Source organism: Phaethon aethereus (assembly GCF_964289735.1).
Source record: "Phaethon aethereus genome assembly, chromosome: 3".
In the NCBI taxonomy this organism is placed as follows: domain Eukaryota; kingdom Metazoa; phylum Chordata; class Aves; order Phaethontiformes; family Phaethontidae; genus Phaethon; species Phaethon aethereus.
In genome coordinates this window covers 73147736-73164352 of record NC_138576.1, presented here as the reverse complement: position 1 = coordinate 73164352, position 16617 = coordinate 73147736, and the positions used below count along the sequence as shown (strand labels likewise).

The following is a 16617-nucleotide window of genomic DNA, read 5'->3' as shown; positions in this document are numbered from 1 at the left end:
GCACCATCATGAACTTGTAATATGTCATCTTTGCAATGCTGCTCTATGTTGTCAAAGGACTAATCTAATTAATTTTCATTAACTGTCCCTTAATTGAATTTTTGAAAGACAGATACAATTACAAACACAGCACAGGAAGAGCATAGGAGGAATATCTGGCACAGCTATACAAATAGATGTATTACTTCAAACATTCCCCTGCTGGTGAACAAGGACATGTAATCTGTAAAGGATTTTATGTAAGAGGGAGGAAGATCCTTTGAGCAAGACTGAAGCTTATGGAAGTGGTCAATGCCAGTATAAAAGAAAAGCAAAAAAAGGTCTCGGAGACATCAAACCACATGAGTGCCTCCATGTGCAGTGGCTAGTCTTCCCTCTCCCAGGCACTTAATCAAAAAGGAAATAAAAATTATCCTACTGCCTGTGCTCTGGCCATCGTTTCAGGAGAAAGAGCCAAGGTGGCATTGCAGCCCGCAAGCTGGCATCCCTAAGAGGTGGTGAACGTTTGCCTTCCACCACGGAGGTTGAACAGAAGTGCAAGCACTATGCAAGCAGCTCTGCATTACGCTAGCTGAGTTGAAGCCACTCAGGAGTAGAAGGAGAAGCTGCGATGAAAAGCCCTAGGTGGCTCATTTTGAAGCACTTATTTGTCTTTCCTACATGGCAAGGCATAAAAAAGGCGTGGACCACAGGTCCGAACAGGAAAATAAGTCTTCCTAATAGCTTAGGTGGGTCAGTAATGCAAAATGCCCACATTACGTAAGGATCCTCAAGTCCCATAACTGTGTTACCTCTGAGCTGGAGCTTTGTTTCCATAACTGAGCTGCCAGTTTGAATGGATTAGCTAATCGCCTAAGGGACAGGAGCTCTTGAAGACAGGCCGCGGTCACTGGAAGGTGTGCCTTGGTGGTATTATATCGGTGTATTTTACCACCTGCACAAGAAACCCTGGTAGCTGAGCAGGCTGTGACAGTCAGTGACCACACTTCCTCACATTCCTCATAAACATGCTGCTGCAGGTATCTGTAGTAAGAATGGATTCTCTCACCTTTTGCCAAAGGAAATGACAGCAGTCGTTTCAAATCATTTAAATGCCTTTTTCCTAATGCTTTACATGTGCTTTACAAAATGGGCACAACTGGGAGACTCGCTTTAGTCCCTAGCCAAAAAGAGAAACTGGGATGGGAGAATTGGTGAATATATACACAAGTGCCCACCACACACACGTACACGTGTCGTGTTAGAATGGGTACTGTTAAAATTTGATCAGAGTGGCTATTCTAGTACATCTGGCTGTAAGCATTCTTATTCCAGGATAAAAGAGCTTTTTTCTGGGTAGATTGAATCCACTCTGAAATGTTAGCCAAGTCTATGTATACCTTGCAACTGGAAAACATTTGATACACTTCAAAATGACATTTTCTAAAGCGATAGCGATTTTCTTCTTTCCTCAGGTTGTTTAGGTCAAATGGACCATTTAATTAAAGATGTGGTCTGAATTCTGTTTCCCAGATACAAAAGCCATGACAATCAAAAAATGTGCTTTCTTGTAGGCCTTTCAACATGATTTCCAGTACAGTTAAAAAAAATAAATAGTATACAAGATGAATCCCAGATAACTGCAGTATAATGCCTAGTGGTTTCACGGGGTACCGTTTTCCAGGGATATATTCATAAAAGTTCAGCTTTAAGAGGATAAAGTCATCTTCATTTTATGGGGCAGTTAACGGCTCTGTTTTGATGTTGTCTGGTGTCTTCTCTGGGATTTATTCAGAACCAAATACATACTGTAGAAGAAAACTCAGCATGACAGTTTGCTGCTGGCATTCTTCATGAGGAATTGCAGTATTCTCCCAGATGGGAAAGAAATTTACAGGGGAGTTGTGGGGCTTTTTTTATAGGGCTATGTTATAGCTAACCATTCTTCTACTTATCACTGCAGGTACATGGAACACTGCCTGGTTTTGGAGTCTTTCCACTTCATAAAGTACAAAGTTACGTTAATGTTTTTTGACACTTGAGTAAGAAAGATTCTTAAATTTTGCCAGATTCAAGACAACTGACTGCCCTTTGATTCTTTCCAGACGCGCGTTTAATATCAGTCACAAAGGTAATATAGTACGAGATTTAGGGTTCTGACAGACATGTGTCTGCAAATGAAAATCATGTTGCTGACATCATATCAGCCCCTGCCTCTCTGAGGGATGGTGGTGCCCTGAGTGCAGGGACGTCTGATCTGCTTGTGAATTAGCCCCACAGAGGTTATGGTTTACAATTTAGTGGTTTTAGGTAAGCCTCTGCTATTTTTGATTTACCTTATATCACTCCAGAAAAAAAAGTAGTTGTCCAGAAGCTGGTTGAGCAGGAAGTGAGATATTTGGGCAGCAAGAGTTGAGGGATAGGGACTGCAAGAGTGTCTGTCTCGTCTCGTGCTCCAAGCCCCACTGATCTCGCTGCTTAATCAGAGTCCTAAATCTCATGCGGCCCCCGGGGAACTAGAGCATGGCCAGACAGGCAGGGCTGCAGCCGTGCCCCTCTTCGCAGCAATTTGGGTGCAGGTGCCTGTGCTCTGGAAACTGTAAATCTGTGCTGCCTTGGGGAGGAGCCTGGGCTCCTACACCCTGCCTGCCACAGCCCTCTCTGAGGGGAGAGTAGTGTGAAGGGCTGCCTTTTGCTTGCTGTGGCTTTTTAAGGGGTCACTAGCGAACAGACTAGTAAGCCTTAAATATCAGGATGAACTAGGCAAGGGTCAAAATCTAATGAGAGGAAATTAATAAGGATGTCGCAGAGCATCTCCTAGGTTATTTGGAGTTGCGCCCTGGGTATGTCATCATTTTCCCTTCTCTCTCACTGAGTCTTTTTTTTAAAGTAGCCTTAATGACAGTGAAATGGATCTGAGTATAGTACCTGTTAAATGCCAACTTCCTTTTGTGTGGCATCCATCTGTAAATGCAATTAGAGCAAACATCTGCTCCCAGAAATGACTTCCTGACCTGTGCTGTTTTTTTCAGTGTCTGCCAGGCTTCTCGTCACCCTCCCCAGTAATCCCAGCAGATTCACAAAAAAGTAAAGATCCTTATTCATGTGACATTGCAGCTGCTTCAGCTGGCTTGTTGAAACTCAGAAGTTGTAACTGGAGGAGCAGTGCCATGCTACTTACAAGAAAGAGTAAATTTTTCAGTTGTGAAGGTTATCACATTTGTTGGGCGTACTTAATCCAGGCATACTTAATTACTTCTGCATTATAACCTGGATCTGACAAAAATGAAAATTCATCTGTACTTTCTGGTAAATCTTCATCTGTATCTTTTTCAGCTGAAATTTGAATTAGTGGGTAACTAGACTGTAATCTTGAAAACAGGATATTGAATTTGGTTTCAAACATCAGCTTGCACACAGTGTGATGTGTAGGATTTTGTATAGACTTGCTGACTTAAAATGTGTACTTAAAAGGAATTGCAGTTATCTGAGCTCTGTTATTATCCCCAAAACAATTTGGCAGTAGGTTCATATTCTTTAGCAATTTGACCTATTTTGTTTCTCTCTGTTTAATTAAAGCTTCTTGGATCATTCTCACTTTCTTCACAGAAACAGTTTTAGGACTCTTGACATGTTAATATGTTTCTAATACTTGAAATACTGAGAAAGCCAAGAATTTTTAAATTGCCATGTTCATATAAAATCTGTATCTAACATCTGAAGTCTTGTGAGTTTCATAGACTTGTATTTAGACCTGTATTATGTCCCTGTGCTGTTATGCAGAATTTAGGTTATCTGAAGCTGTCTCCATACTGCCTGGAAACCGGTTTTTCTTTTAAATATTTCTTTGGTCTGTGAAGAGACGTTGCCAGGCTTCTATATTAATACCTCTATAAAAGAAGGAAATACTTTCTCACGTGTGATTAAAATGTGGAAGTCATTAACACAGGAAAGCCACTGAGGCCAAGAATTTAACAAGACTTCTAAAAGGTTATAGGCATCAACAGTGTGCAGGGTTGTAATTAATATAAGTAATTCAGAACAAGTGCCAAGCATAGCGTTCAAGGATCGGTCAGCCTTCAGCTATCAGCTCCCAGCGGCGCGCAGAGATTGCATTGTCAACCTCCGTAGTTTTAGCTTTTCTCCATAAAGCATCTGGCACCAGCCGCTGTCGGAGACAAAACCCTGGGACACGCGCATTTGCTCTGACATGATATGGCACGCTCCCTGCCTGCCTTCTGGCTGATTTAAAGTGTGTAACTTCTGTATTAATTGATCACACTGCACCAGTTTTCTGTGCATACACAATGCCCTGCTGCTTGTACATGTAGAAAGCAAGGCACTAGGAGCTTTTGTTACCAGGCTGAATCAAATGAACATAAAAGATGATGTTTCAGAAACAAATGCAGCAAAGTAGAAACAGATACTTCCCACCTTCCTCTGCCTTCGGTGACTTTTTCCCATTCCGGTATGTCTCGGCTGTGGCCAGGCACGTGCTCTGCACTGTCCTGCAGGCTCGCGCACAGCTGCAGCAAAGCAGCAGGAGCACAAGGGAGGAGAGTAAAGCCTTTTTTGTAGGCACCAGAGAGAAACAACGCCGTGCTGCTGGCACGGCACATGTCAGATTTGCTTTTGTGCCTGAGACCCTGAATGAGCCGTGCTGACTGCAGAGCTCTGATCCAGACTATAGTAAGGAACATCAGTGCCGTAGTATTTGGCACCTGTAGTAAAGCCATGATGCAGTGAGTAGACACTGAAACCAAGTGCTCTGCAGGTAATCTGTCCAGAATGGGATCAAGGCATGTTTGAGACAGCACAAATAAGCTCCCTCTGAATTTGTTAAGTACTTTGTCTCTTTACTTTTACCTCAGAAAAAGAAAAAAACCTAAATTTCTTAATAACTTTCACAAAGAAACTATTTAAAAATAGCTTCAGGGTCAGTATTTAAGCAGTCTCACAAAGGAGAAATATAACGTGGAAGCAAAAATAAGACAGTTTTTTCCCACAAATAAACAAGTCGTTTTCAAATGAGAATAACTACAGGAATTACAGCTGCCGGGGGGGATGCTGCCGACGAGACGGCGGCACGATCCGTGGCTGCATCCAAGGGAGAGCGCGCTCGCTCACCAGCAGCCTCTCTTCAAGGAAGGCGCCCAGGCAGGTGGGCAGCGGCACGCTGCTGGGCATCGCGGCTCTTCCAGCGAGGTCGCTGTGCCGTCACGGGGTGTCTTCGCCCGCGGGGTCACGGGGAGGGAAGGAGGCAGGCTGAACCTGGGCGGATGTGTTGCTTGTTGTGTTTGTTAGGCCTTTGGCTGAGCGGTGGAGTTGTAAATGGATTGTTTGCCAAAAATGACTGTTCATTACAGACTGGCCTTGTTTTGATTAGGAGGAGCCGGGGGGATAGACCGTAAGAGTAAGTAAAGCTTATGGCTTTGTCTGCTAGTTTGTCCACTTTGGCGTTAGAGAGATCATCTTCTGACTAGTTTTTAATTTCTGCGCTATCATTTCATTTGAGTCTTCTTATGTTTTACTCTGTATGTGCACAAATAAACTTTCTACAACGGTGGCACTTCTGCACATTTTTTAATGCTTGAGAAGACGTTTCTGTAGATCATTCCTGTACTAGGTGTTTGTCAAAACAAACAAAAAAAAAAGAGTTGTGTTAACTTGTTTTGTGTTGGGATGCAGAAATTCATTATTGACTTCCACTTTTTTTGTCCTGTCATATGCTTCCTTTCTGAAAAATACTGAATGCTACCCACAAAACATCTGTTTGGGGGTTGATTTGTTTTTCAGACTGAAAAAACAGTGTGTTTCCAGATATGGTTGATTTTAATTGGACAGTTTTAACAGCATTTTTGTTGCTTATATGAAAATATTGTTATCCTTTATTACATTGCATAAACTATGGTTACAAAAGTGACTTAATGCAAGTTCACACTGAGCAAAGTGTGAGAAATGGAGGAAGTTGTGTTTCATTAAAAATACTGATACAAAGGCTTCGTTATGTAATAGAAAAAGCTGTTTTATGGAATGTAACTATTTAGCATAGTTATTTTTGAGTTTCAGTTATATGAGACTAAGATGAGAATCAGAGTTACCAATTTCAAGTTCCATTCTCCTCAGCACCTCAGCTGCTTTTGGCAAATCATTTAACCTTTTATGCCTCCTATCTCACTCACCTTTTAAAATGGAGATCTTATTTAATTTATTTCCCAGATGTGCTTAATGTATTTAATCCATATTTGTAAGTACTTTGAAAATAATTTTATTTATAAATATAAAAATATAAATCTTTATTATATTATGTAAGGATACACATTTGTAGGATAAAGATTGTGCTGTCAGTTAACAAAACTTTGTCTGGTTTCCTTTGACAATTAAATCTATCTGGCAGCTTGTTAACTTGTGGTTCTCTCTCAGTGAACAGAAGTTAAGGTTTTAGTATCTCCTTAGAGAAACTTTGAAAATCAATATTGCCATAAGAGACTTAAGTCACACATTCATGGCTAGGATTTTTCCCTTTCTCCTTACAGCTGTCAGTGCAGTTCAGGCAACCTGCAAAGAAGGTGGCTTTTCTGAAGGCACCAGTGCATCACACGTCAGTGGCTTTTGGCCTTTTTCAAAGCATCTCTATGCTCCTCCATTTTCCAGGAGGTGTCAGCTCCAGCATAGGTTATTCAAGGCTCACTTTTCTCAGCAACCTTTTGGAGGCCTCTTAAAACAGTGATTCGAAACACTGTAGGATGTAAATTGCGGACCTGAGTAATATCCTTCATTTTTTATTTGCTTTCTTGTCAAAGGGAACCACAGTACATTCTGATACGATTTTAGAGGACACGCTGTGTTGAGTAAGATGTACTGCTAGAGGTCTGTGATGGGCTTGTGACTGAGAGTATCTGATTTAGACAGTTTAACAGTTTGATGTCCTCGTATCCAGCCAAACTGCATGCATTCTGCGTCTTCTGGGTTAGGAACAAGTAGAAAGGAAAAGTTTTTGAATTGTTTGGTGCACCTAAGATAGCACTGACCTAACATATGAAGACAGTAATTTGCCTGGAGGGAGATGGGGCAAAATTGTGAATGGTTAGAAAGCAGCCGCATGCGGAATTGTAGGGTAAGGTGCTTGTTTGTAGTTGTCTGTTTCCTGTTTGCTTCAGTCTGTCACAAAACAATGTGTGCTAAGGGCTACAAAGAGCAAATCATTTAAATTGTTTATCCAGGCAACAAGTGACTTGAGGAAGTGAACTAATGAGATTAGAGATGCTCACAGGTCAAGGTTGATACACGATGATGGTACGGTGATAGTGATTGATGCTGTGGATGCCCACCACCGTTGATCGTTCTTTGAAGACAAGCCCATAGGCTCTTCTTTCCGACATCTCCCACAACAACTACAGACCAGAAAGTTGAACTGTGCCTGTGAAGTCTATATCCTAGGCTTTATTAGTTCCCAGTACTGAAAACGAGATTGTGTCTACTCAGATGAGATTAGCAAATTATAGTCACCTTCTCTTCCACTTTTTTCAACTCCTGTTGCTTCAGGTGTTTTCCAAAATTCTCATACTTTGGTATTATAAAGGTCACCACTGGCATTTAGTTTAAATCAAGTAATGAGACCAACCCAGTCTGGTGATTTAACAATTAAAAAGAACTAATTTTAAGGGGTTCTTTGCTATAATCTCTGTATGTTCTCTGGAAGCAGTTCTTCTCATACGTATTCTTCCTATACGTATATACACACACACATCAACTTTGCCTGATACAATGTTTCTTAGGGAACTTTACTTACTCAGATGTCAGTGGATCCAGTTAATTGTAACCAAGAGGGATACTATGGCTTAAATGTGTTTTTGCGCACCATAGTTACACAATCTTTTGGGATTGCTCCATGTTGTAATTTGTCATTGAAATGGCTGGATGATGCTTCTGGTGCTCTTCCTAGCATGGATTACTGGGAAGGACAAAGCTGTGGCATGTTGAGCACACATATTTGCTTTATGTAGTCTGCTGCTGCCACCACCTCTGGGCTGTAATTGAGGCTCTGTGCTTTCCTCTGTTAACATGTCAGGCTGTCTGACCAGCACGGCAAGTCTGGTATGAAAGCTATGAAGCTTTTAAACAAAATGGCATAGTGAAGATCAAGAGCACAAAGTGGGACTTGCTTCCAGCGTTTAAGGAAGGGCCCTTCTAGAGAAATAATCGGTACAAAATAAGCAGGTTTCAGTTGAAATGAAGGCTGCCTGGTCCTGGTCCGTGAGCAAATGCAAGGCAGTTGGGATGGATCCACCCGAGACCTCTCCTCCTCAAATACCACAAAATCTGCTCTGCTTTCAGCAGAACCTGAACTGCTGGCGCAGCTTGGACACCTCCTCCTCACCAGGAGACCCAAACACTGGACAAAACAGGAGGGTTATATACCCCTGAACATCAGATACTTCGGATATTTGTGTTGCTGAAACAGCACACGAGAGCAACACCTTTATCCTCTGGATTTATTCCTGCAGAGGCGCGTTTCCAGCACCGTCTGATATATTGGATGCTCGTCAAGAATAGGAAGAGCCCTGGGAGCCTCTGACATCAGGAGTGAGCTGGAGGGAAGGATTTCTTCTGGCTGAGGAGGTGATTTTGTACAAGAAGCAGCGAGCAAGAATCCTCTGCCAGGGATTCTGTCGAAAGCCCAAGCGGGAGAGGAAAATCAGGATGTAGGCCTTGGCCAAGGGAGCAATTACTCCTGGAAATGGATTTGAGTGGGCTGGGATGGAGGGAAGTGTTTTGGAACTAGTCACCTGGAATTTGCAGCCCTGTTTTTTCTCTCCCACTTTATCTCTTCTGTGGTTGGTTGGTTGGGGGTGGAGTGTTTGGTTTTTGGAGGGTGGTTTGGATTTTGTAGCTTTTGGTTTTGTAGTATTTTGTTTATCGGTTAGTCTACCTAAGGCAGAAAACAGCTCTGAATACCCTGTGAAACATCCTGTGTTGTGGATGGTGTGAAAAAACAGTACACTGAACTAACACCATCTAATGTGCTACCTCAGCGAGAGATTTATTTTTCAAGTAAAATTTAAAATATTGATCCCATTGTGCTGTAATTGTGGGGACCATTTTGTTCTGCTTCAAGTATGATTTTTATAAACTCTGAGATGAAAATTACTTGAGAGAACTCTGCTGAGAGGAACTGCAGTCATATATGTGAGTCAGAAGTGTTTTACTTAGCTCATTCTTTCACAGATTACATCCCTGCCTAAATATTTTATTTAATAACTAGCACAATTCCAATTCTGGGTCTTCGGTGCTTCAGCACGTCACTGACATTTGAGTTCCAGAGGTAGTACAGTGACCTGTTCGCCAAGGATTGGCCAACCAAGCATTGACCGGTTCCTCTCATACCCTGCTTCCTTTGGGATATGCAACCACAGGTCTCTCCAAAAGCTGTACTGGACAGATGTGGACTGTAGTGTGGGTTTTAGTTTTTTCCTTAGAGTGCCCAGGAGATCACTTTTGGATTCAGACTATTTCCACTCAAGGTGAGTAAATTGTAGGGTCCTGATAATCCCTCAGAGAATGTAACAGGGCACAAGCTACTTCTGCCTCACTTGAGCACCTGGCACCAAGGTCAGTTAGGATCGTATAATCAATATTCAGTACTCTTATAACTTCATCCAGATGCCAATAGCAGAACAGCGTCCATGCATTTTGTTGTTGTAAATCCTTTCACAAAATCGAACAATTGTCAAGAATGTGGGAGCACTGAAGTAAGAGACAATTAGAATGATTGATGCCAGATGGACTTCTGCACCTGGTATCAGCAGCATGCCAGTGAAACAGAGCTGTTCGTTGCAAGGAATACAACAGCATATGTTGGGGTAGCATCGGTATCTTTTCAAACATTATTTTGATCATTTTGAAAGCTGCTAATGTGTTGAGTTTCTTACTGTGATTGTTCTTATGCACTGCAACAAGACCTTTTTTTGTCAAAGATTTCCTGAGAAGGAAATATGAGCTTCACTCTCCCTATCTTCTCTGGCTATCATCAGGTTTGGCAAATTTTCATTAGAACTTATACATAAACAGTTATTTAAATACTGACTAAAGATTGTTGCTTAGCTGATTGTAGAAATCCTTGTTATTTTCAGGCAATGAAAAATAATGAGATAATATTTTCTTAAGCATTATGTAGCTATTAAAGTAGGTTTTTAGAAATTATTGCCATTTCCAAGGCTGAATTTATTAGTTTGTTTTTAAAAGTTGATACTTTTCCAAGCCCCAACTTGCTTCCATTATGCATCTGCTTTTCCTAACCTGAGAGTTTGAGGTTTGTTTGCTTTTAAGAGGTGGTGAAAGGTCACTTGAGTGTCAGTTCAGTCTTTGGTATGGTGTCATTCCCCTTTCTAATGGGGGGTGTGGGGCGTGCGTGTGTAGACTATATTGTGCCTGTTTTGTTTTGGCCATTTCAATTCTGTTGTATTTCTTTTAAGACAAACAATACTGTTCTCTTAATTCTTCTCTTCTGTCATCTTCATGGAATTTTTTTTTATACTGTCATTCAAAGCATGAACTACCTCTGAAGTGATAGAGCTCTGCAGAGTGGGGGAATTTTCCAGTTCTGTGGAACAAACTACAAGCTGATCCTGGAGATGCTTAGGATACGCTGCCTAATTTTTGTACACTAGCTTCCCTCTTCAGTGCACAATGGGTGCCTCTGTGCGGTGTAGGGCAGTCCAGTCCGAAGGTGAAATAAGTGACCACTCACTGGAAGTGTTTGCACAGTCGCATGCTCCAGGGTGCCGTAGTCCTACCCTCATTGCGTGGATAGTCTCATGAAAAATTTGCAAGTATGGGTTTAAAATGGAGAGTGCCAGGACCTTAAGGCGTCCAGCAGTAAGATCTGCACTCCCTTCTCCAGTCGTGCAGTGCAGTGAGGTGAGTGTTAATCTCTCTCTCCCACTCCATGGGTTGCAATTCCTCTGGTGCCAGCTTACAGTGCATGGCCAGCACCCCAGGTGTCAGTGGGACTAATCTGATGCTCAAGGTAAAGAATGCCTAAAGGCAGGAAAGGTTGGAAACCTGGCAGGATTTCTTCAGAACAAGGGAGGAAAGCTCTTCCTTTCAGCTTTGCATGCATTGAGACTGACATATGCACTGCAGGGGAGCAAATTTCTGGTAGCGGATCTGCCTTTCAGAGCTCTAATTCACACTAGGAAACAGTATTGAAACCCTGAAGTGTAGCTGCTTCGTGCCGTGCCTCAGGATGCCAACAAATTCTGGCACGTTGAACATAATGCGTACAGGTTTATAGCACTATTTATAAATCTCTTGAGTTTCCTCTTGCATTGTTTCTTGCTGAGGGAGTGTGGGATGTGCAATTCATCCGATCAGATTTTATTGAGGAGTTATCCGCACTCATGTGTATGCTAGATTCTCTTGAGAAACAACAGCTGTTTTCTGCAGTATTTCAGGTTTGAAATGGTTGTGGGTTGTCTTAATTTGTTCAATTAACAAAAGGATACAATTAGATAATGTGAATTACTTGCACTTCTTGTCAAATGCAATATTAACTCCATAAGCCACAGAATAGGGAGGTTTCTTCAATAAGCTGCTGATGTTTTTGGTATCTTCTCATCGTCTGGTTTCCCTACTTTGTGTAAGTACAGATTCCTCTGGTTTTCTTTCTCTAGTTAGAAACCGTGTTATGCCTGTAAAACAGACACAGCTTGTCTTATAGGTGAAAAAGACACTAAACATGAGTTGGATGCAGTCCTCAGGACTGTCTGTTTTGCAAATCATGCCATTGTGCTGACCCAGTTAAGGTGATCTCAGGTCCTATTAGGATTTTTCATATAGAGAAATGAAAAAAATAGAGAGAGAGATATATATGGATGGATGGATGGATACACACTTGAAGTAAAAGGCACGACTTGACTTGTCAACCACTGGTAGGCATCTGTATGATAAAAAAGGAAACTAAACAGCGTAGTTCCTCTTGGGACCATAACAAACCTGGCTAGCAGAGTCTTAGTGCTTGACTGTGCAACTGTTACATAGACCTTATGGCCAACTAAAACTACAAGTCAACACACAACTGTAATTTAAATGAAGCTCCAGTGAACCTCAATGTAGTCACTTTTCCAGTGACAGTGGATACGTTCTTGAAGAGGGTGTGAAACAGCACTTTCATATAGCTTCCTTAAAAATAACTGGCATCTTCCTTTTGTAAGGAAGCTCCTTATGTTTTTTTTGTTTAGTCATGTAAGTAAACTTCTGGAAGATCATAAATGCCTAGTATAAATAACAGTAGCCTTCAGGCTTTCTTAACTAAAATGATGATTTATCTTCCACCAGTTGTGCATTTCCAGGAGCATAAATGATCCCCAGGATATATGACTGTAAGACTTGCTGCTTTTGCCTCCTAAATACAGAGTGCCATAGTAATAAATAGGTGTTGGATTTTTCACATCATCTTCCTGCAGTTCATTTGCTCTCATGGATGTGTAGGCAGTTGCACAGTTTGCAAAGAAAATGGTTGATTCCAGGGAGTTTCTACAAAACTAGTTCCCATTAATTACTAAACTATGTATTTTGGGCAGCAGCTGGATGAATTCTTCATAAAACCCTTCCCATCTCCACCACAAAGCATTCAGATGAATTGCATTAAGTCTTAAGGTGCAAAGTTTATGCCTTATATATTCCTTCTCCCAGGGGATGTGTGATAGTAACAGTTTTGGTCAAATTAAGTACTGATTATTTCAGCTACCTAAATTCAGTTTGTGGTCTTAAGTGGATAATGTGTTGTCATTCACTGCTTCTTATCCTGCTCTTTTCTCACGGTCATGTTGTGTGATGTTGTGTAGCTACCAATCTATAACCCAAACGTTGTTACATTAGAGTGGAGAGTTCTGCTGATCTCCATACAATATATAGAGGGTATATATTGTATGAGATGCCTAGCAAGCAGCTGTATGACTGTAAATTTCTGGGGTTTTTTTTCATGCTGTACATACCTGCTAATTACCAAAGTGATTTATGCTTTAGGCATATTTTCTCTTTCAGTGTTCATTGTCCATTTTTCAAGTTTTAGAAATGAAGTCATTTTAGTAAGTAGTTATCTCAGAAAGCCTTGGAGAGGTGGAGGTAGTCTGGCAGCTGCTGTGCCGGTACGGTATGTGCTGCAGCCGGGGGGCAGGTTAGCATCCCCCTCCCCGCGCGCAAAACTCTAGGCTCCGGTTACTTTGGAGAGGGAGAGGGATGCTTCTGGGTCATGCCTGCTGCAGTTAAGGCCAGCCTGTGAACTCGATGGTTAATACCTTCACTCAGCATCGTGGAGAACAGCGAGAGGGAAGAGGATCATTCTGAACCCACAGCCGTGGGGAAAGCCAGTCTTCTGAAGCCTCGATTCAGCCTTGCAGCTGACTGAGCCCTCTCTTCTCTCCTGCAGTTTTGGCTGCAGGAAAGAAATGGAGGGCTGGCGAGGGAATAATCGGTAGTAAGCTCCTCAGCCAGCCAGCCGTCTCCTCCTATTGACCTTGAAGTAAGGAAAAGGGATGGATTCTGCTGCGTGTCCAAATAATGAGAGTGGAGAGAAATGATCATAAATCTACACGTTTTGCCTGTTTGGAAGTCTGGGCCATGGGGAAAATGCCAGGATGTATTTTATTTTCGCTCTGTAATTCACACAGGTGTTCATCCCAAAGTGTTTCCTCTGTGGGTTTTTTTGTCTTGTACTTCATTTTACACAGCAGTAACTTTAATTCAGATGAACTCATTCCCTTTTGCTGACTTAAATTTTCAATATGAGAATAGTTTTGTTCCCTGAACTGGCAATAAACTGGGTTGATATTCACGTTTTATAGATATAATAGATTTCCACTGGTTAATACAGTGGAGTTACACCAGCGTAGAACTGGGCCTATGAAAAAAAACAAACCCCTCTCAGGGGAAATGAAGACTAGTCAAGCTTGTACATATATATTAAAAAAAAAAAAAAGAGAACCTGGAATTTGGGAGTTTACTTTCAGATGTAGAACTGCCATATACAAAATTACCAGAAAGTTGTCTTTGGCAATTTGTTCATTCCCCTCCCAGTGAAATGTAATTCATTAAGGCAGTTTCTTGTCAAGCATTAACTCAGAAACTGGGATGAATCTGAGACAGAAAATAATTCAGTACCCTAACGATGTAGTAGTCCAACTAGTGTGGCCAACGGGTAAAGAACAGTAACAAGGTGTTTTAGTACTTAGCTAAGATGCCAAGAGGATGTCAGCCAATAAAATGATGTCATGCAATCAGTGGCATTTTAATGTTATTTAATCATTAACTGTCTTTTAATCCTACTGTGTGCAATAACAAAAGATCAGGAAGGACTATGTTTAAAAACAGAGGAAATGTATTGAGTCCACTAGAAGAGCTCGTTGCATTGTTTTTTCTCAGAGCTAGATCTCAAGTGAGATGATGGCTGCTACAGAGCTCCCTGAGCTCCTTTCCTCCTTCCCAACGTGGGACTAACCTCTGAAACGGCAGCAGAGCTCTCTGGAGTAAATGGGACTGTGGTGGAGAGATCTTACGGTTTGCTTGTATTCCCACGATGGAAGCATTACACAAGCGTTCGGAGCGAAGATGAAGCGTAAAGGAGATGCTAACTAACTCCATCACTGAGTATGCAGCAGAACAGGTTGACTTATAAAGAAGTACAGACTGCTCCAGCCCGAGAGGGGCCTGTAAATTTGGCTCTCTGGAGGAGCTGGGATGGTGGTCGTGTATTTTTCTTCTTTTGAGGCCAGTTAGCCTGTTAGAGCTCGCCTTTGGCCAGAGAAGACAGCGTAGCTGAGCTGTGCTTCTTGAGGAATTAGGGAGGGCAGAGGGAGGAAGATGCCTGGCCCTGTGCTCTCTGCTGGGAGGTGGTGGCTGGCCACGGTGTGCGCTGGCTGCTCCCCTGCAGCCGGTGGCCCAGTCCTGCAGATTAACCATCAGCTTTAACGAGCCCTGATGACTTGCCTCAGCTAAAATTTTGTTCCTCAAAACCTAGCATCTATTAGATAAGTTTTAATGCTTAAAAGGCTCTTAGCCAACCGTTGAGCTAAGCTGAACTCCACGTTTGTTTCCAGAGATTGTAATGTCTTCCATCTCTTTGGGTATTAATATAGGGCCTAATATAACAGGTCCATCCTCCACCTCTGAGGTTAAGATATCAAAAGGGAGTCCTTAAGCCCAAATGCTATTTTTGGAGTGCTTTAGATTAGTGGAAATGTGGTGAGATATTCAGGGCTTCTAACTGTCATCTTAGGAAGACTTGGGGTGTGAATCCAAAGTGGTTCAGGTTGATCCAAACTGGTCCTGCCTTAAAACTGCCCCGTAGTCACCGCCTTTACCCTGGCTCAGGTGCTGAAACAGGAGAAGATGAAGCAGATGATTGAAAAATAGCATTATTCTGCTGGACCTGCTCTCCAGACATCTCCTGCGCGATGGAGAAGGGGGGAGTCCTGAGGCAGGGGAGGTGAGAACTGATATAAAGTGGCTTGAGCTATCGTGGCCCAGCACCTCAAGATTCCCACGTCACCCATATGTCTTTAATTGCTGCTAAAATGCCAGTTGTAAATAATAGTATAAGTAGTGTGAGCAGACCTGTAGGCAACTGTAATTTAAGTCAATGCAACTATTTACATGTTTAAAAGCATGCAGATGCTGGTGTCTTATGCTAGATCAGGATCTTAATTATGCGTAGTTTGAGATAATTGGGCTGCTTTAGCTTCATATCTCAACCTGTTAATTCTAACTACTAAATTAGGATTCAAGTGTAATCCATGTATGTTTAGTTGAACTATTTCAGTTTGTTCCTTACATTAAGCAATCAGTCATGAAAGTGTTGTGATTAATTCAGCTCCTGTTTTCTGGGGGAAAGGTCTGAGTTCAACACATTCATATCACCAGGTGAATCTGGGCAGTTATGTTTTTGCCATTCTTGGTGTGATTTTTCCCCATAGATAGAAATGGATAAATGTTCTGGATAAATACTCTGAGGAACAAATAAGTGTCTTCATTTTGTTAAGGTTACTGTGCTGGCCTGTATTTTGTGGCTTTTATTGTCTCTTTCCTGTCTTTTACAAGCATACGCTTAAAAATTAAATTAATTGTAAAAGTACCGAGCTGGACATTTTTAACAGAAGCAAAAAAATGTGGTGAAGATCACATCTGTGGTTGAGTCCATGATGAACAATCCAGCCTTTCTCTTACTCTAAGGTTTACATGGGTGGTGATCTGCATACAGGTGCAGGAGTATAACTTCATTTTATTGTTCCCACAGATGAGCACCATGCCAGGACTGCCCACGAGGCCATGCTTCTATGACATCGACCTCGACCCTGTCACAGAGCAAGTGAAAGGATTGTTTTGAGAATGATGTCCAAGTTCAGGTTGGTCAAGAGCCTTTACTTTCCTGTTCCAGCTTGTGTTTGTCTCTAGTGTATATATAAAAAAGGTTGTCAGGAGTTTATCTAGGCCCTAGTTTCATTGAGGACACCACGCTATTTGTGGGCATTTGGGGGAATATTTCATAATGCGCACTTTTATTTGCTGATTGGCAGCCGGCGCTTTTTTGCTGTACATTGATGGTGCCTTTTGCATTTCCTGGCTCTGTCAGCTTGGCAT

The 16617-nt window shown here is 41.9% G+C and overlaps 1 protein-coding gene across 1 annotated transcript in view; it reads left to right on the top strand.

The window, feature by feature from the left end:
* MTHFD1L (methylenetetrahydrofolate dehydrogenase (NADP+ dependent) 1 like) overlaps positions 1-16363 on the top strand; it is a gene marked incomplete at both ends in the record, with an annotated part of 149956 nt that extends 133593 nt beyond the window's left edge. The window contains one exon of the mRNA XM_081998394.1: positions 16274-16363. Coding sequence (XP_081854520.1) covers positions 16274-16363 — 90 coding nt within the window. The remainder of the gene's footprint in view (positions 1-16273) is intronic.
* Positions 16364-16617: the final 254 nt, after the last annotated feature.